The sequence below is a fragment of the Sycon ciliatum genome, chromosome 5 (assembly GCF_964019385.1).
Source record: "Sycon ciliatum chromosome 5, ocSycCili1.1, whole genome shotgun sequence".
Taxonomy (NCBI): Eukaryota; Metazoa; Porifera; class Calcarea; order Leucosolenida; family Sycettidae; genus Sycon; species Sycon ciliatum.
In genome coordinates this window covers 16,831,950-16,851,286 of record NC_088647.1, presented here as the reverse complement: position 1 = coordinate 16,851,286, position 19,337 = coordinate 16,831,950, and the positions used below count along the sequence as shown (strand labels likewise).

Genomic DNA, 19,337 nt, shown 5'->3' with positions numbered 1-19,337 from the left:
TGACTTCTATTTGAAGAACAAAATAAGTGTTACAAAAATGCCTGATGTCATCAAGTCCAAAACTTATTTTGTCGATTCATGTCACAAATATAGCCCAAGCCTTATCGGGAAGGAAGATTGGGTCATTCATTGCATGGGCAGAAATAGGCAGCAGAGCTTTCGAGTCACTACAGTGTGACGGCACAAATCCACAAAATTGCAACTGAAATTTACCGTGACATGCACCACAACAAACATGCGTATCCTACTACTACTGGTTGTGAATCATGTGACGAACTTTCGATTTATGAGACAAAGTTTCAGTGTACAGCAGCAGTGATGAAAATTCGACAAATGCTATGCTGTCTAATGGGAAACGGAGTGTAGTGTGCAAAGCTGGTAAATACTATACACGTATACAACAACTCCTTACTCACAGTTGCACTTTCCTGGAGGACGACGCATCCGACTAGCAAGCGTGGCTGCTTGAACACCTTGTGTGCACTATGCAGTAGGACGGATACATGCGACATGCCAGTGTGGCTACATCAGCAGCTGCTCCTAGTGTTTCGCCTTCTTCTTACCCTTACCTTTGCCACCTCTGCCACCCTTCTTGTTCTTCTTCTTGTTACCGCTGGCCATATCGGCTGGCTCCCACACCCAGGCGATGACTTCGTTCATCTTGCGCAACTGGCTTTGGCGTGACGTCCTGCGCACGCCCCTGCGCAGGTTGGGCGAGAGTTTGTACGTGTGTATGTTGCCATGATCGTCGCCGGCAATGAGAAGCATCTGCGAGGGGACGAAGTGCACCTTGGTGAGGCGATTCTTGCTGTACGGTATGACGTCCTGCTTGCACAGCGGGTTGTACTTGTCAATGTCCAAGTCGTACACATGGGCCTGCATGCGCACACCGGCATGGGACAAAAGCAAGCAAACGAAACAGCGATAGTTTTTCAATGGTTGTACAAGTGAGTGGGTGATCTGCTGGGATAGGTGTTACACATAGGGTGTGCTGCGTTTCTTGCTGGTGGCGACTTGTTCTTAGCCATACAATATCGAACAGCTGTAATGTTGTGGCATACTTCCGAGCCAGGAAAACATCGTCTCTTAAAAACGATCCTAGCGGAATACATTACGTACTGTCGTGGACATGGAAATCCGGTCGCACATCTAGCGGTCACAGGGCGCCGCAGTGGCCATGCAGCCATGGGTAAGCAGTATACGCGCATGACCTGATGACATACATGTAATTATTATGCGCTGCAGCACACTGGTCGCATCGGATCAACATGATTGTGCACTGTTCTGTAGGCGCTGAGGGCGCAGGCCCTGGTCAATCGACTGGATTCCCATATCCACGACAGTATATGGGCGGTGAAATCCCACACTGCTAGATTGAGACTGACTGCGGTGCAAGCTGATTTACGCGTCACACCAATCAAGCAGTGTACAGTGAACCAAGGACTACGGTACAGGATGCCTAGGGCTGCCCCTATCCGGGGCACAGAGAAATACCCCAGGGGCCAGACTCCATTACATCGTCAGGCTCTGTACAAAACGGAAAGATAACTGCAGGAGCATCCCTTTAAAGTTCTCCAGACCCCCCGGTGATCACCATCACAACTAAGGCTGAGTCAGATAGCATTTTCTTTAGGTATCGGGTTCGGGTACTTCCTCCGCGTCATAAAAATTGTCGCTTCGCACATTGCAATGTTTGTGACTTGGCTCGTCTTAGTCCGACTGTCGGAATCGCTGTTTTCTATGTTTGAATATTGGAGAGACCCTTCCTGCGCAATGTCCACTTGTTACTGAAGCCGTGGTGGTCTCGGACTTTGTCAGAGCTCTCTTCCGCACCAAGCAAATTCATCGCGCTCCGCACTTTTCCGCCCAGAGCGCATATCATTTTTCTGGAGTTCGTGCCGTCCCACATCGTTCGCGTGGGCATTTATCACGACTGCAAGCTCGGGTATAAGAATCCTGGTATCTTTCCTGAATGCGAAATGCTGAAATTGACGAAGGCAAGAACAAAGTGTTCTCAAATTCCTAAAATGCGCTACGTATGGCGCATGTTGTTGCGAAGGTAGCAGGTCTGAAAATACCAACAAAATCAGCGAAGCGCTTGCCAAGAAAAGAAGGTGCGGAACTGCTTACCCTACCCCACTGGAAGGCCGTTACAGTGTACTTGAAAAGTGATAGTTTGCCTTCATCGCCTGCCACCTGGAGGCATGGATCGCTTGAAAACCAAGTTTCTTGACCAGAATTTTGAACGTCTTGTTCAGCGAATTGTTGCGTGCTGAAGGGTCTGCCTCAAACTCTGATCAAGACGTCGTCGACCTTAGCTGCAAGTGCAGCGAAGCGGGAGGCCACAAACTAAAGCTTGGTCCTTCGACAATGCTCTGCCTCAATTTCTAGCTGATTTCTTTGCCCTTCCAGTGGCCGAAATAAATTCGAAAAATCGCTCTGGGAAGCGACAATTTTAATGACGAGGAGGAAGTAGTTTTCTACGGGTTGCAAGGGTACCCGATCAGGTAATGTTTCCATGGTAACACCACAATGCACCCCTTCCCTTACAGCTACACACTGGGTAGACATGCGGAGTATTACATAAATTTGTACACGTGCACTGTACATTATGTCATCTGCAACTTCGGGTTTTCGGGTACTATTCTCTCCCCGTGCTATCCGAGGTCCTCACGGGTAGCACGGGTAGCCGGCTACCCGTGAGGACCTCTAATCACAACCATCATCAAATGCAGGGAGGACAGGTCTATCAGATCCTTACTACTTGCGCCTTCTTAAAAAGCGATAAAACTTTCGCGGCGCACACATTGCGCGTTTTCATGAATTGGGCTGGTTCACGATGAGAAACTTTTGCGATCGTATCTCTCCAGTTGGACCTTACTGTCTACGATCAATGTACAGAGCAGTGTGCGGCGATTTATTTTCGCGAATGTGTGATGGTGGTGAAAATAGGGAAAATTAATCTCTAGTGAAAGTTTCTCACTTTACAGTAATCTAAGCATAAGGTAGCTAACAGTAGTCATGACTCATATCACTGGTGATACTTCATGAAAAAATAACTCAGGAATGCATTTTCCAGGGATCTGGGCAAATCTTGCTGTGTCCCAACCAGTGCAACTTCAAATCCTGTCGCTCCATATTGTTCAGCGAAGCACTAGCCAGATAGTTTGTGCATGGTAGCGTGGCCGAGTGGTCTAAGGCGCTGGATTAAGGCTCCAGTCTCTTCGGAGGCGTGGGTTCGAATCCCACCGCTGCCAGGATTCCTTTTTCATACTATTTAATTTTTTCATTATCGTCGCATTCAATATATATCACTCTCTGACAGAAACTCACTGCGATGAGCAGCATCAGTTATTCTCCCGAGGCTTTATATTAGATTACACTGTTTTCACAGCCATTTTTGCTCTCTCGACTGTGTTCACAGCCATTTTTTGCTCTTTTTTCTTCCTGTGCTGTTGAGGTTGCACTTGTAATTATTGTGTTTATTTTGCCAGTACAAGAGGCTTGGTTGAGTCTGTGAAAAAAATGAAACTGACTGCGCGTATGCAAATCCCCAGCATGATCATGGCAGACATTCGGATTGCGAGCACGCTATCTATCTGCAGCCCCGGCCTCGCTGCACCAGCTCGAGCCGCGGTCACTATGGGCCAGGTTCCACTGCGGCTCCGCAGAATTCAAATTCTAATGCGTTGCGCAGGCCAGATGACGAGGATTATTTTGATTTTGCGCGGGTATGCAGGTAAAACGTCATTAAAAAAAAGTGGAGCACAACCGCGGTACCGCATATTCTTATTTCTCATATTATTCTGTAGCATTAAATATGGCCTTTTCGGCCCAGTTTTCCAAAACTTTTCCCCGGGGGAGGACCCCCCCCCCCCATCTCACACTTTGGCAACACCAATATAAAGCTGCTTCCTACGCCCCTCGGTTGGTTTGAAGTCCTAGAGCAGGCACTGGCAGGGGCGTAGGAAGCAGCTTTATATTGGTGTTGCCAAAGTACATCACAACTCATTCAACCGGGTCAGAGCCGGGTACGCTCAAGTGCGGCTACTGCATCTACATCAGGGAGCCGTAACACATATTTTAGGACTCCGTGATGTATTTATGTCTTCCCAACCAGGTCACAAGTGATCCAGTGTTCTTTGTTCAAACTGGTCCAAGTACGTGTACAAGCACACCCCAACCAGGTCGCTGACCGGCTCGGGAGCAGAGACTGGTACCCACATTGACATACCTCCAAGTACACCCCAACCAGGTCGCTGACCGGCTCGGGAGCAGAGACTGGTACCCACATTGAAATACCTCCAAGTACACCCCAACCAGGTCGCTGACCGGCTCGGGAGCTGACACTGGTACCCACATTGAAATACCTCGCAGCATACAGACAACACACACAAGCACACAGGCGTGTACAAGTGAGCACACGAACACATGCTCACACACACACACATGCTCACACACACACACACACACACACACACACACACACACACACACACACACACACACACACACACAAACACACACACACACACCATGTACTTACAAACACATGGAGTTCACTTACATATCCGTTCATTGTGCCGGCGACGAACACGGTTGACGAGTACGGTGCCCAGCAGAAGTCAATCACGGGGTCGTCCAGGTCGAATACAAACAGCGGCGTCTCTGGCCGCTCATCATCCCAGATCTTCACGCAACAGTCCACTCCACACGTCGCAAACACACGCGGCTGGAATGGGTTCCAACGCACCGCGTAGATGGTGAAGTTGTGCGCTTGGAATGAGCGGATGTAGTTCTGCTGGTAAAGCGTGGAGCACTTGTGTATGATTCCCTCCTCGGTTCCTATCAGGTACACGTTGTCCAGGGTGGGGATGAAATCAAAGCAGCTTCCACGCGCCAAGTTCAACTGCTTCTCCGGCTCCATCCACGGCTCGGGGATGATGGGGATTTTCGCCTTGTCCTTCAGCTGCATGATGGGGGTGATGTTGCGCCGTGCGAGCGCGTCCTTCGTGACCGTCCACTGCGCGATGAAGCCGTCGGACGACACGCTGAAGAAGTTGAGACGGCGCTGCGGGTCGTCCTTCTGCCATCGCACCTGCCACACCATGTCCGTGTGCCGCTCCAGCACAGGGCTCTCGCACAGTATGGCGTTGGCGCTGGGCCGACGGGCGTCCAGGACGGCCACGCGTCCGTCCAGCATTCCGATGCACAGCATGTGACACTGCTTTGGGTGCACGTCCACGCTCATCACGCCGCTCGCCATGTCCATCACGTGGTCGGGGAACGCCGGGTTCTTCAGCGTGTGCAGGCACACCGACCCCTCGCCCACCTTGTCAATCAGGTCCACGCTGCAGTAGGTGGCGACGAACATGTCCGAGTAGCGAGGGCATAGGCACAACGACTTCACCGCTATACCGAACCCGTAGTTACCCTTCACGCTCCACAGGTGTAGCAGCGTGCCGGCCTTCTTGTAGCCTGCCGTGCCGTCGCGCGGATCGTCAAAGTACACCATGTCGTGAATGCGATCGCGCACGCCGTTCTGCGTGACCATGCGCTCCATGACCTTGGCCACCTTGCTGATGGCCGAGCAATCGTGCTCCTTCACAGGCTCCTCGGCGTCACCATCATCATCACCACCCTTACCCCCTATGCCACCTGTCTTCTTCTTCTTGCCTCCTGAACCACTGCTGGGCTCCAGGTTCTCCAGCTTGATGGTGATCTCAAGCTCGTCTGGCTCGTCCGGTAGTGGCTCAGGTTCCGCCGCCGCCTGCGCCTGCGCTCCGCCTGCCGGCTGGCGCGCACTGGCAGCCGCTTTCCGCTTCTTCTCCGCTTCCAAGCGCGCTTGTTCCTCGATGCACCTGTCGTAGATCTCCCACTGAGTGACACTGTCTGAATAGCCGGCGCGCTTTGGCGGAACGGTCATCGTCTCGCGTGTCGATGTAAACGATGTATCCAAGGTTTGAGTTTCACGATCGATGTAGTTGAACTGGATCAATAGCTTCGAGTCTCCGCCAGTATCGGCAGTTGCGGCAGCACCGCCGCCCTCTCTGGATGCGTCTGCATTCTTCTCCTTCTTTGCTCTCCTGGTCGAGGATTCCTCCCCGTCATCATCCTCATCGTCGTTGTCGTCGTCCTCTTCCCCGTCACTCTGCTCGTCCGGGTCTAGCGAATGCGAGAAACGTCGGGATGTGGTGGTGGTGAGCGAGCCGCTTCTCTCGTAATCTATAGCGCGCGAGCGTTGTCTTTCAGCCTCTTCTGAATCCGCCCGAATGAGATAGCTGGGCATCTCCCAGTGGACGACCATGTGCTCCGTAATACCGATAGACTTGTAAGCGCCCTCCTTGTAGTTGTACCGTGTTACGTTGGACGGTAATCGAGGGTTTGTGGCCTTCAGCACTCGGGTTATGACTTCGTTTAGCTGCGCCTCCCGTCTGGCCGCTGCCTCTTCTTCTTCTTTGGCCCGGCGCTCGGCTTCTTTCAGCTTGGCGTTCTCCTTCTCTCGATCCTTGGCTGCAAGTGAAGCAACCGCCTCACGTATCAACTGCAGGTTATCTTTTTCGATACTCATGGTTGAGGGCCAGGAACGTTTCCCGTCGACCAACCCAGACAGAAACTTGTTCTGTGAGAAAGGAGAGGAAATGGAGTTCTGCAGGACGGTAGAGCCGACGCAGCGGTTGCCTCGCAGTACTGCCAGTAGTCCCTGGCCTACACCATGTACACTGGCTACAGCACCAAACTGTCAGAGTTTCTACGCAGCTGTAGTGCGGGTCTACAAAAAAAAGTACAGAGAAGTACGTGTGCTGCCTGCTCGCCGAGATGTGTAAACTGGAGTGGAGAGTGGAGACAGTACTCAGTAGTCTGGTAGTGGAGGAACGGATCTACATGATCATCATTGGAGTTTTGGAACGGCGCAGCCAGTAGACGGACGCTACTTGTAAGTAATAATTAGCTGTGTAGTTGATAGTCATGTAGATCTACCTGTAGTGCAGACGTACATGCCAGGGGATCAAGGACCTAATCCAGTCGATAATGATGATTGACAGATTGTGACCTTCGCGGTTTAGCTAGCCGAGGCCATCGTTACATGTAGTACCACCCCTCTACCCGCTAGCTTTGTCAGTTTGTGAACAGCCAGTCATGAGGTGTGAGCCGTTCTCGCATGCGCACCCCATGACCGGAAGACGCTCTGCTTTGGCGAGGAGTGCATACTGCCACAGCTAGCCGACCACACTGCACTCTATCTCTGCATCCCTCTACTCGCTAGCTTCGTGAACAGATAATTTATATCTAGACTGTGCTACTTTGTGGTGAGCCGGCCGGAGGTCCAACACTAAAACAGCATGTGTGAACTAAAACAAGGTTTATCTAATACATGTACCAATACTACTACTCCCTGCTTGCTACATGTATCTGTGGATACAGAACGAGGAGGACCAGAACTTCCGCGGGGAATTGTCCACCACAAGCGTTGTATAGTCAATTTCACTGTTGTTCGAGCAGAATATACCAATTTTCCCAGGCATTATCCACCAAAACCTATTCCCAGTTTCCAGCTGTGAAGAACCTGCCGACATTCTAGTACGTAATAATATTACTTGTAATTATAATAATAGGAAACCAGAGGCCACATGCCACGTACTGCTCTTTTCTCTCCGAAACTCAACACTTGCAAGCCAGATATGAAAGAAAGAAAAAATCATCAGTCACACCACCGGGACTCGAACCAGGGACCTTGCTATTCGCGAGCAATGCTCTAACCAACTGAGCTACAGTATGACTCTTATCCACAGTGATGGTCAATCTATCCTTCTTCGATCAATCAATATCTGGCTTGCATCATACTGGCAACTCACACCAAAGAGCAGTACGTGGCATGTGGCCTCTGGTTTCCTAATACTTTGATATTCTCCGTGAAGTCCAAATTTGAAATTGCAATTTATATTTGCTCGCAGTGGGCATAGTTTGATGCGCTCCCCATGATATCAAGCGAATGGCCGAGGGCCCTCTTGATTGGTGTGAGTTGCCAGTATGATGCAAGCAGTTTGATGGGTCGTTAGATAGAGGCCGGTGTTTGTGAGACTGCAATCATAAAATGTTTCTTCCTTAGTGGTGTAGGTAGATTCTGTTTTGTAAGCATAGTAGGACTACTTTTGTTTTGTAAGTCAATCTCATTCTCCACGCTTTGCTGTCATTTGGTTATGTTTTAAAGTAGTTTTTATGACCTGATGTTTGTTTTTATATTTGTAGTTCTATTGTTGACATCTTTTGTCTTTTCTTTGGGTTAAAAGGTTAACTTCATCCTCGTTTTCTCATTGCCTTGTATTGGAATTTGCCCATAAAAGTGGCTACGGTGTGATAATGCATTTTTATATTTCGTGTTTTAACATTATTTTCAGAAAATTGCTCTTACAATACCTTGCGTTTTATATTCTCTGCTCCAAATTTGTTTGCACGAGCATCAGCATGCACACCCAGCTCTATCACACACAGCAGCCATTTGAACATGCGGTGAATGCAGACCTGCTGCACAAGACTTCTTGCCATAGCTAGATAATGGCGCTATGCGCCTTGGAAGAGAGCCAGCGCTGTAGCCCGAACTTATTGTCAGCAACACATCAGATTAAGGCAGAAAACTAAGGCAACGGCAGCTTCAGCATTTGCTAGGCTTCAGGAACCATGCTTTACTACTTCGTTTTTGAAGTACGAAAAACTCGCCAAGCGAAGAGTTATAGGCATATAGACCAGAGCATCATGAGTCACACGACTACAGTCTGCAGCACACACTACAGCGGATAACGGCAGCGCACACTAAGAAGATAGTTGAGGTAGAGGTCGCCGAATACTTTGGCTAGTCACGATGTGCGCTGTCCCCGTCTACCCGGTGGCAGTTCGCGTCTCAACGGGCAGATCACTATCCCTCACCAGCAGCCACAGCAGCATCAACAACATGGCACCTGGTGCCCGGCACTTCGGATCCAGGATCCCAGCAGCTTAGCGTAGCACCCGGTGCTACCTGCAGATATAACATACAGCACACAAAGACACGCAGCACTTCCGCAGTAAATGTTCTTATATAAACTTTTGATGGTTGTATTGTATTGTATTCACAATTCATGAAATCAGACGCACAATATGACATCGGTCTAGAACTAGCCACACTGAATTATTATATCAATCAGAGTATGAATTATACAACATAGCTATGTCAAATATTGCTGCACTCCTCGACGTGTTCGTATCCTTCTTACATTGGCTGCCGATTTTGCTGGCCAGCGGCCGTCGGCTGCTGCGTGCACACTCTGACGAAATGCCCTGGCTGCCCACATCTGTGGCACACCGGAGGGGGCCGAAAGTTACCTGGCATATGCTGAATGGGACCTGGATGTGGACGAGGTGGGATCCCCATCCCCTGCCCTGCCTGAACATTAGCATCGACCGAACCTAGGCTACGCACACCTCCGGCCGCTTTCTTTTTCACCCCTTCTGCTTGGATTGCGGCCTGCAGCCGCTTCTGCTTTTTGGAGCCTGTCACCAGGTCCATGAGCAGGTTGCCTCCTTGGAATGCAGTCGCCACCTGGTGGCCATGGTTTTCAGCGACAACAAGCCACTCCTGCCTCTCTCTAAGTACACGCTCACCTTTTTTCGCTGCTCTTCTCCTTTTTCTCTTCGACTTCGACTTCATTGAGGCAATGATGTCCAGCAATTCCTCGTTCAATGCAAACTGTTTTGCATAGCTGGTCGGTTTCCAGTTCAGCTCTGTGGGTGCTCCGGACTTCCTTTTTTGCCTCGGCGAGCGGGATCTTGATCTCGACTCTGAGGAAGACGAGGACGAGGACGACGATGATCTTGCATCAGGGGAATTTCCCCCTCGTCTTCTTTTCAGCGACCTGCCTCGTTCTGCCAACCTTTCCATGCCTCTTTCCAGCATTCGGATCTTCATGCCCAAGAGCTCTTGCTCGCTCTCGAACTCCGTGGCTGCCTTGGACGCAGCAGCACCAGCCTGTTGAGGAGCTGCAGTTGGGGGTGCCGAGGGCTGGTGTTCCACTGCCGTTTCGTACTCGGACGACGACGACGTGGTTCCGACCCTATCGGAGTCGGGAAACTCAAATACGGCTGAGGCACGAGCGCCTCCTCTCTTGCCTCTACCTCTACCACGACCAGAGTTCACAGCTTTTCCCTTCCGACCACTCATGTTGGCAACAGAAAAGAACAGCACCAGGCCGATCTACACAACGGAGAAAAGTTTTTGGGCAGCTGCACACTTGGCAAGAAGAACAACAATGATCTGCTGAATCACAGCAACAGCACTTTCAACCACAGCACACTGCCCTCGTACCCGTTCCGCACGCACGTGCAAAAAATATTAACAGAGAACTAGATTTCTCGTTTCTTTCGCTTCGAATTCGCTCAGCCAACGAGAAATAAACATTTCATAATATTGTTGCCCGTAAAAGCGGCTTGGTCACATGATGCAAGCCAGATATTGATTGATCGAAGAAGGATAGATTGACCATTACTGTGGATAAGAGTTATACTGTAGCTCAGTTGGTTAGGGCATTGCTCACGAATAGCAAGGTCCCTGGTTCGAGTCCCGGTGGTGTGACTGATGATTTTTTCTTTCTTTCATATCTGGCTTGCAAGTGTTGAGTTTCGGAGAGAAAAGAGCAGTACGTGGCATGTGGCCTCTGGTTTCCTAATACTTTGATATTCTCCGTGAAGTCCAAATTTGAAATTGCAATTTGTATTTGCTCGCAGTGGGCATAGTTTGATGCGCTCCCCATGATATCAAGCGAATGGCCGAGGGCCCTCTTGATTGGTGTGAGTTGCCAGTATGATGCAAGTCAGATATTGATTGATCGAAGAAGGATAGATTGACCATCACTGTGGATAAGAGTCATACTGTAGCTCAGTTGGTTAGAGCATTGCTCGCGAATAGCAAGGTCCACAGTCCCTGGTTCGAGTCCCGGTGGTGTGACTGATGATTTTGGCTTGCAAGTGTTGAGTTTCGGAGAGAAAAGAGCAGTACGTGGCATGTGGCCTCTGGTTTCCTAATACTTTGATATTCTCCGTGAAGTCCAAATTTGAAATTGCAAATTATAATAATATTATTATAATTAACGCAATAAATAGAGTAAGCTGCGCACTCAGTACAAACACCATAAGCAAAACTACATTACATTTTTATCTCCACGGAAGCTTTTTAATTATTATAATTATCAGCAATAATTGCTCACTGCACTTGGAGCATTTCGAGCACTCTTGGCGGGGTTTGCAGCTCTTTATAATAATGCTTTGCTTCACGGAAACGTATTTCATTGCGAAGAGCTGCGCTTCGGTGCGAAGAGCTGCGCTTCGGTGCGAAGAGCTGCGCTTCGGTGCGAAGAGCTGTGCTGAGGAGCTCTAACAGAGCGAAAAAGTTGCTGTCCACAGATTTGAGTAATAATAATTATATTGTGGACCCATCATCACCAATGACAACCAAACCAGCTCCTCACCATAGATAAGTGGCTGACATTCTGACACGTAGATCTACGCTGGCATTACTCCAAAGACAGATGCAACATGTCATGTAGTTGACATCACCTGGGATACGAGAACGCCAAGCTTTGCTACAACCATACAGTCCACGCCTTGATCCGAGGAGACGTGGAGGGACATCCCCTTCAACATTGCTGCAGTCCTGTCCATAGCAGAAACAGCCTCACAATCCGAGTCACATAGACATAGCCCATACAGTCATGGGCGACCTCGAAACATTCCAGTAGATCTACACTGTTCCATACAGGTACGGTGGGTCTCAGTCTTTCTATCGCTCGGCTCAGGCATTGAAATATAGACGCGGAAAAGGTTTTTAATCTTCACATCGCACTGGAACTGTTGAAGCGCAACCTTTTCTTTCTTTCTTTCTCCCCAGCGTTCGCAATGTTCAGGTCTTCTAGCGCGTGTGTCCAGTGCGAAACTGAAAAGCCAGACACTGGACGTTTGCTTCGTTGCCTGCACGTCCTATGTGAGGGATGCCTGAAGGACAGCGTCAATCCGCAGACGGCCAGCATTCATTGTGTTTTGTGCAGGAAAGAAACTAAATTGACCGATGGCGGAGCTGCTGCGGGGAGCGCTCGCCACCCAGCGTGGCAAACATTGCCACCTTCCGCTGGTACTTTGTACACCGCCAACACCTCTACCGAAGGTGGGTCGAACCCGCTTTCGGACGACGTGCAGGCTAAATGTCCCGCTCACACTGGCCAGGTGTTGTCGCTGTATTGTGAAACCTGTAGTGCTCTTGTATGCGGGATGTGTTGTCCTGCGCACATGCGCGACGGACATAGAATGGTTCATGCTACGGATGTTGTCCAGAAGCAGAGGCAAGAAATTCTCCGAGCCGTAAAGGAAATCAGCAGTGTTCCAGGCTTGTCTGACCTGGCCGGTTTGGACGACAGACTAACAGACCTCAGTGCTGCAGTGGATCAAGTTGACGAGCAGGCTACTGATGCATCTAAGAAAGTGGAGACGTTTTACAACGATCTGATCAAAGCCTTGGAGAAAGACAAGCAACGTGTGAAGGATGAGATCGACCAGATCAGGTGGAAAAAACGGATACACTTGGAGTCTGAGCAAAGCCGGCTGATTTCAAAGCGCCAGACAATTGACACCATCCAGGTGCTTGGTTATCGCCTTGCTGAGGGCTGTTCTGATTCTTCCTCCATAGATACAGTATCAACAATGGACCAGCATGTCTTATCGCTTCACAGCAGTATTCTGGATGCTACGAGTAGCATGACATCAGAAGACCTGGACACACCAATGATTCATATCACTGGAAAGCTAGGTGTGACCATTGATGAGGACGCTGTGGAGAATGCTGTCAAGACTGTAAAGTCACAAACAACTGTGTTCTCAACCAGAGTGGACGTTGAGAGGATGGTGCCTTGTATGCTTACGCTGGGGTCAGTTATCTATTTCCTCCAATTTCCACTTCAAGGCTTTGACAATCGACCACTTCACGTTGATAGCGTCCCGGATGATGTCCATGTAAGCTTGATACACCCTGATGATCATGTGCATGAAATGCAGTTAACAGTGGGCCGCAGCGACAACGGTAAACCAGTATGTGAGACTGAAATCATGTTCCAACTTGTCCATGGTGGTTATCCTATACATGTATCATCAGCTGAAAAGAAGAAGATCGCCTGGTATGTGCTTTATGACGCCGAAGAATTCAGCCGTGATTTACGCTCAACATCACTATCATTGTCTGAGGACAGCTGCACTGTCACCGCTACTAATACCGACTGTGCACTGGCTGTATGTGCTACCGGATACGCATCCGGCAGAGCATGTTGGTGCTTCAAGACCAACTGGGAAGATCATCACAACATCTTCATGGGTGTAGCAAAGCTGAATGCCAGGGTTACAGTCAGAGAAGCAGAGACCTGCAATGCGGTGCAAGGATGGTGGTGGTGCGATGACCATTGTCAACAGCATGCGCATGACAAGTCGTCGGACCTCGTTTTACCACGCAAGGATTGCGAAGTGTGTTTGACTATCGATGTAGATCGTCAGAGGATCGAGGTGTTGTTCCGAGGCATGGAACGAGTGAAGATCCTCAGCCTACCCTCTGACCACGCTAGCGGTGGAGGAAAGTGGCATCCGTATTTCCGTCTCAACAACACCGGCGAGTCAGTTACAATATTCGACAAATAAGGTGTAGAGTAGCAAAGGGACGTGTTGGAGCAAAACCACACATCAACTACCCTATGCCACTCGCACACAGAGTGTCATTACAATCAGCACGCCCCTGATGTACGTATGTATGTGTGGGAGTGTGTGTTGGAGTGTGACAACACCTGATGAGTCGAATCGTACATCTAATTCACGGGTTGGTGTTCGTGCCGTTGATCGGAAGCAGAATTCTTCTGTGGCCAATCACCTCATTGATAATGCTGATTGTGCACATGTGTGTGTGTGCTGATAAACATTTCCTTGTTTTGCCACGTACATGTGTTTATGGTCTCACTCATTTGAAGACGTTGCAAGCTACATATCTACACTACATATTTAAACTACATATTTACACTACATATCTACACTACATATCTACACTACATATCTACACTACATATCTACACTACATATCTACACTACATATCTACACTACATATCTACACTACATATCTACACTACATATCTACACTACATATCTACACTACATATCTACACTACATATCTACACTACATATCTACACTACATAGTTACACTACATATCTACACTACATATCTACACTACATATCTACACTACATATCTACACTACATATCTACACTACATATCTACACTACATATCTACACTACATATCTACACTACATATCTACACTACATATCTACACTACATATCTACACTACATATCTACACTACATATCTACACTACATATCTACACTACACAGCCTTCACTTTTTTTAAACAATAGAACACGGTGTACTATTTTCACCTCTAGTCTCACCGTCCTGTTCCCTTTCTTTCTTCTTTCCTCCACTCTTTTGACGATAATTATTATTTTATCCGTATGTAAATGTTTCATCAACGGTTCCGACTGCTTATGTATAACTTGACAAGTCTGTACTTTTTCCTTCCAGAATATTTGTTTGTCTCATAGAAAGTTGTTCATTTGATATTATTTATATTTACACTCCTGTTGTACATTGTACAGCAGAATGCCACGTCTGACTTTTCATATTCAGCTCCCCAGTACTTTGGAGTGTACATGTACATGTATCTGACAAAATGGAGCAACGTGACAATGATCAGATGCTATAGTCCATTCGCAAAAAAAATGGACACTGGCTCTTCCGAGCTCCCGTATTTGGCGATTTTTCATGATTTTATCACACACAGTGCAGTGCTGCGAAATTTGAAATTTGAAGAAGGGTCCAAAAAGGGTACCTGAACTGGAGTTTGAACCGCACAATGCACTGTTTCATGTTCTGCGAGGCAGGGTCAAACGGCCTGGACTTTGATGGTTTTCCCAATTCAGTGCTTTTGAGGCAAAACCTGGCCGAAATCCTATTCTTGTTATGGCTTGCTTTTTGGACAAAATTAATAGACTTCAGAAACATAAATGCATTTTGGAAGAGGATTCCACAGTGGATTGCACAGTGGATTGCAGAAAAACATTTTACCTCTTACTTACAAGTAAAAAAAAACTCAACGTTTGACCCATTTATGGTCAAAAGCACGAAGTCCATATTTTTCTGAATGAACTGTAATTGAAATCATGACCGGCTGACTTGGGTGTTTGTGTGAACAGACCCAGGACTGTGGAGGTACCATGGCATAACTGTTATAACTAGCATGGAGTTTAGCGTGGATGAACTCTGCCGCACTGGGCAGTTCCGGATATGGTAGCACAAGAGTCTAGTCTCAATATACCCCCCCTCTCACCCCTTCCTCCCACCCTCACCACTGCTCACCAATATACAATTGTCTTCCCGTACTCCTGTACAATTCATCTTCTTCCAGAGCAAAGCTACTTGATTCGAAATCAGGAAGCATAATACTATACCCTATTTCACCGGCTAAAAGTCGCACTTGATTATAAATCACATCCCCATTTTCAGACCTGATCCATAATTATTGTTTCAATTATAATTATAGCAATATAGATAGGATCATGTCACACTTGATCGGAATTCTCTCCCCTTCTTTGCCCTTTTAAAAGCGTGAAAATGTGCAACTTATATTATCGGTAATATGGTAGTCAACACGCACCTCAAATGCTCCGAATCTCTTCCCGATGTGCTGGATAGAAGTCCACATCTTTTGACTCAAACCCAGCCACACAGTAGATGCTTTTGCTTCAAATACTAGTATGCATCCTGGGGAGCTTCAACCCATCTTCTTACTTCTAAACTACACAATCTGGCACTGGCAGAAGTTCTAAGGTACCAATATTCAAACCTTTGCAACTTGCTCAAACTGTAGAATTAATTAACAAAGAACGAAACAGCATGCTGTCCGCAGATTGAGTAATTAATTAATTATATAATTTTTACGAAATAGAGGTTGCGACTTCGGCGATGATTTTGTTTAGGAATGGGTTAGCTCCCACGCTGGAGCTCGCGCTATTCCGCCGACGACTTGACACTGGACTGACTCACGACTGCCATCCAGAGAACACGAGAATCTTCCTCAGCCTACTCAAGCTCAACTGATGAGGGGTGAATTCCCCGAAACACTGTGTATTGAGCAGGGAGTGGTGCTTTCTTGCAGGTTTGCCGAGTGGAAGGTTCGATGGACTTCTCGTGTTCTCGGGATGGCAGTCGTGAGTCAGTCAAGTGTCAAGTCGTCGGCGGAATAGCGCGAGCTCCAGTGTGGGAGCAAACCCATTCCTATATAATTTTTACTGAAGATACAGCAATGAAAGCACAACATTGGGGATAGAAGGGGCTCTAAAGTGGCCTGCGCTGGTGAGGCATGCCAGCAACACCCAGTTTATGACGATGAGTACATCCGCCTCTTTGACTTGAACACACACACACCGAGTAGTTAGCAAGCAATACCACGGCATCATCTCAGTTTGCTGGCAGAAGTCACGGATGAGTCTACAGCACACCATTACTAGATCAAATCAAATGACATGCATACAGACAGTCACACACGTATGTACTTCGGAGGCCTGTCCCAGGCAGTCCACGCGTGGGGACACTGCCCAAGCATGCTTGGGTACAGATATGTACACTTGACTCTATGCTATATGCAGCCTTCCTAGTGTTCATTCCAATTCAAATCCAGAATGACTGGGTAGTGCAAATGTAGTGATATCTTTATCCAAACGATAATATGTATATGCACATGCGTGTCTGCAATATACAATCAAATAATTGCTCAAGTAAAATTGAAAAAGCATACCAGCATAGTCACGAGCCTAACAAGGAGCTCACTATTTCCAAATGTTCAATGTAACAGAAGTGTGGCAAAGGCATGGTTGAAGCCGGTGAATGCTCCCTTGGCCAATTCCACTCCTAGATCAGAGTTTTGACTTGATAGTAACCTGTCGTCCATAGCTCTCCAACAATTGCTCAAAGTGATCCTCTCAATCAGTACCAGGGCCTGGGGAAATGGCCACGGCCAACAGTCGCAGAAACCACAGCAAACACGGAGCACCGCACAGTCTGTGACAAATCTACTGACCTGCTTTTCCAGGGGCAATCTGAGAACGCACACTTGCCTCGCGTGGTTATTTGTGCTCTGCTGGCTCTTGAACCCAGGCGATGAGCTTGTCCATCTTGGCGACTTCAGTCTCCGTTGAGTAGGTCTTGGACGTAAGGGCCTGGCGCAAGTTTGGCGACAGCTTCAGAGACTGCACGTAGCCGCGATCATCCCCAGCCAGCAAGAAGGGGAACTCCTTGTTGAAGCGGACCCTGGTCAGGTGCATGTTCTTCTTCTGCGTGACCAGCTGCCGACAGAGTGGGTCGTACTTGTCCACGCTCAGGTCAAAGACGCGGACCTACGAAAGAGACAGAGCGCCAGAAGCAGGTCAATACGCATCACGGCGAGTGCTTGCATCACTTCACGTACATCTAATGTAAACATTGTGAGTGTTAATTCTACAATACCACTGCGCGAACACTGCACAAGGAGCAAATAAAATGATATAATTATGTGCATCTAAACCACATTTTATCCAGCATCCACCTTGGAGAGAGAGAGAGGCGATCTAGCCCCAAATTCATGTGAATTGTACGTGTGTGTGTGTGTGTGTGTGTGTGTGTGTGTGTGTGTGTGTGTGTGTGTGTGTGGTGTATGTGTGTGGGCACGTGGGCCCGTACATGAAGAATGCTGCAGAGTCGGAAATCAGATCAGATAAAGAAGGTAATGGCCTGCACCAGCCCACAGCCCAGTGTTCCCAGGACTGTGTGAGTTAAGCCTACACTAAACAGCCTAGTGCACGGCACACAACTCACAGTTCCATCTTCAGTGGACACAGCAAACACTGTAGCTGAGAACGGAGACCAGTCAAAGTCGGTCACAGCGTCAGTGAAGTTGAATTTGCATAGCGGCGAAGAGAGCATCTCGCCATCCCAGAGCTTCATGGCCCAGTCAGCGTTGCATGTGGCAAACATGCGGGGCTGGAACGGGCTCCAGCGAATCGAGTACTATTAGATGGCGTTGCTGTGGGCTTGAAACGAGTGCAGGAACGTGGTGCTGTAGGTCTTGGAGCACTTGCGGACGATGCCTTCTTCAGTTCCGACCAGATAGATGTTGTCCACGACCGGACTGAAGTCGAAGCAAGTCGCCCGTGCCAGGTCGTTGAACACCTCGACTTCAGCACCCTTCTTGGGCGTTGGCTGCGGCTTGTTGAGCAGGCGAACGGTGACGATCTCCTGCCGCTCGAGCTGCATGCGGATTATGGTCCAGCAGGCGACGTGGCCGTCCGACGACACGCTGAAGAAGTTGAGACGTTCCTCGGAGTCCTCCTTTTGCCAGCGCACCTGCCAAACCGGGTCCATGTGCTTATCTTTGACGGCTGACTGGAATACGGGCTGCTCGCTGGCCGGACGACGCACGTCCAGGACGGCCACGCTTCCGTCGTACAGGCCCACCGCCACAAAGTGGCACAGCTCCGGGTGAATGTCCAGAGACATGATGCCGCTGCCCAGGCGGAACACGTACTCGGGAAACGACGGGTTCTTCAGCATGTGAAAGCAGACCAGGCCGAACTTGGCTGGCTTCTCGAAGCTGAACGAGCCGTAGCCGACGGCAAAGAGGTCTGGGTAGCGCTCGTTGTTGGCGATGGTGGTGACGGTCATCTTCTTGGCGCCATCATAGGCGAATTTCCACATCGGCATCAGAGTACCGATGAGTTTGCATGAATCGTCCACAGGGTCCTCGTAGTACTTGAAATCTTGCCCCATGCCATCGTACGTGTTCTGGTTGATCATGCGTTCGATGATTTTTGCCGCTCTGGCCACCGGCCGGTAATCCTCCGGTCCCATCGACGATGACGTCATACCCAGCTCGTCGTTTCCCCGACGCTTTGCCGTCTCGTCGCGGCCACCCTTCTTCTTCTCCTTGGCCTCCTTCTCGCGCTTTTGCCGCTCCAGCTCCTCGGTGTACGCATCGTAGATCTCCCACTGTGTGACACTCCACAACAAAGCCATGCAACTGAACTTTCGATTCATGAGACAAGGTTTCACTAAATCCGTCACGTGGATCCGACATTGGCAAATGTTATGCTGTCTAGTGGGAATTGGAGTGTAGTGCCGTGCAAAGCTGGTAATACTACGCGTATACAAAAACTCCTTACTCACAGTTGCACTTTCCTGGAGGACGCCGC

At 48.8% G+C, this 19,337-nt stretch overlaps 2 protein-coding genes and 1 non-coding gene across 3 annotated transcripts; 1 reads left to right on the top strand and 2 right to left on the bottom strand.

Moving 5' to 3' along the window:
• Positions 1-149: 149 nt before the first annotated feature.
• On the bottom strand, positions 150-6,846 carry LOC135817854 (dynein intermediate chain 2, ciliary-like). Its single transcript, XM_065331128.1, has 2 exons — positions 4,568-6,846; positions 150-876 (listed from the first exon to the last, which is right to left on the bottom strand). The coding sequence occupies exons 1-2, from the start codon at positions 6,569-6,571 to the stop codon at positions 541-543; spliced, it is 2,340 nt and encodes a 779-aa protein (XP_065187200.1). The 5' UTR covers positions 6,572-6,846; the 3' UTR covers positions 150-540.
• Trnal-aag (transfer RNA leucine (anticodon AAG)) lies at positions 3,176-3,257 on the top strand. The gene has a single exon. It is a non-coding gene; the product is annotated as a tRNA-Leu (tRNA).
• Positions 6,847-16,448: 9,602 nt separating the features above from the next.
• LOC135817853 (dynein axonemal intermediate chain 1-like) lies at positions 16,449-19,182 on the bottom strand. The gene is made up of 2 exons (XM_065331127.1): positions 17,965-19,182; positions 16,449-17,507 (listed from the first exon to the last, which is right to left on the bottom strand). Exon 1 carries the CDS (start codon positions 19,180-19,182, stop codon positions 18,160-18,162), a length of 1,023 nt encoding a protein of 340 aa, XP_065187199.1. The 3' UTR covers positions 16,449-17,507; positions 17,965-18,159.
• Between the last annotated feature and the right edge of the window lie 155 nt (positions 19,183-19,337).

What these genes read in the sequence shown, in the direction of transcription:
- LOC135817854 (XM_065331128.1), bottom strand. Translation starts at nt 6,571, where the DNA reads ATGAGTATCGAAAAAGATAACCTGCAGTTGATACGTGAGGCGGTTGCT. An exon ending in CCGGCACAATGAACGGATAT is followed by an intron (nt 877 to 4,567) that starts GTAAGTGAACTC and finishes GTGCGCATGCAG; the next exon opens with GCCCATGTGTACGACTTGGA.
- LOC135817853 (XM_065331127.1), bottom strand. Translation starts at nt 19,182, where the DNA reads ATGAATCGAAAGTTCAGTTGCATGGCTTTGTTGTGGAGTGTCACACAG.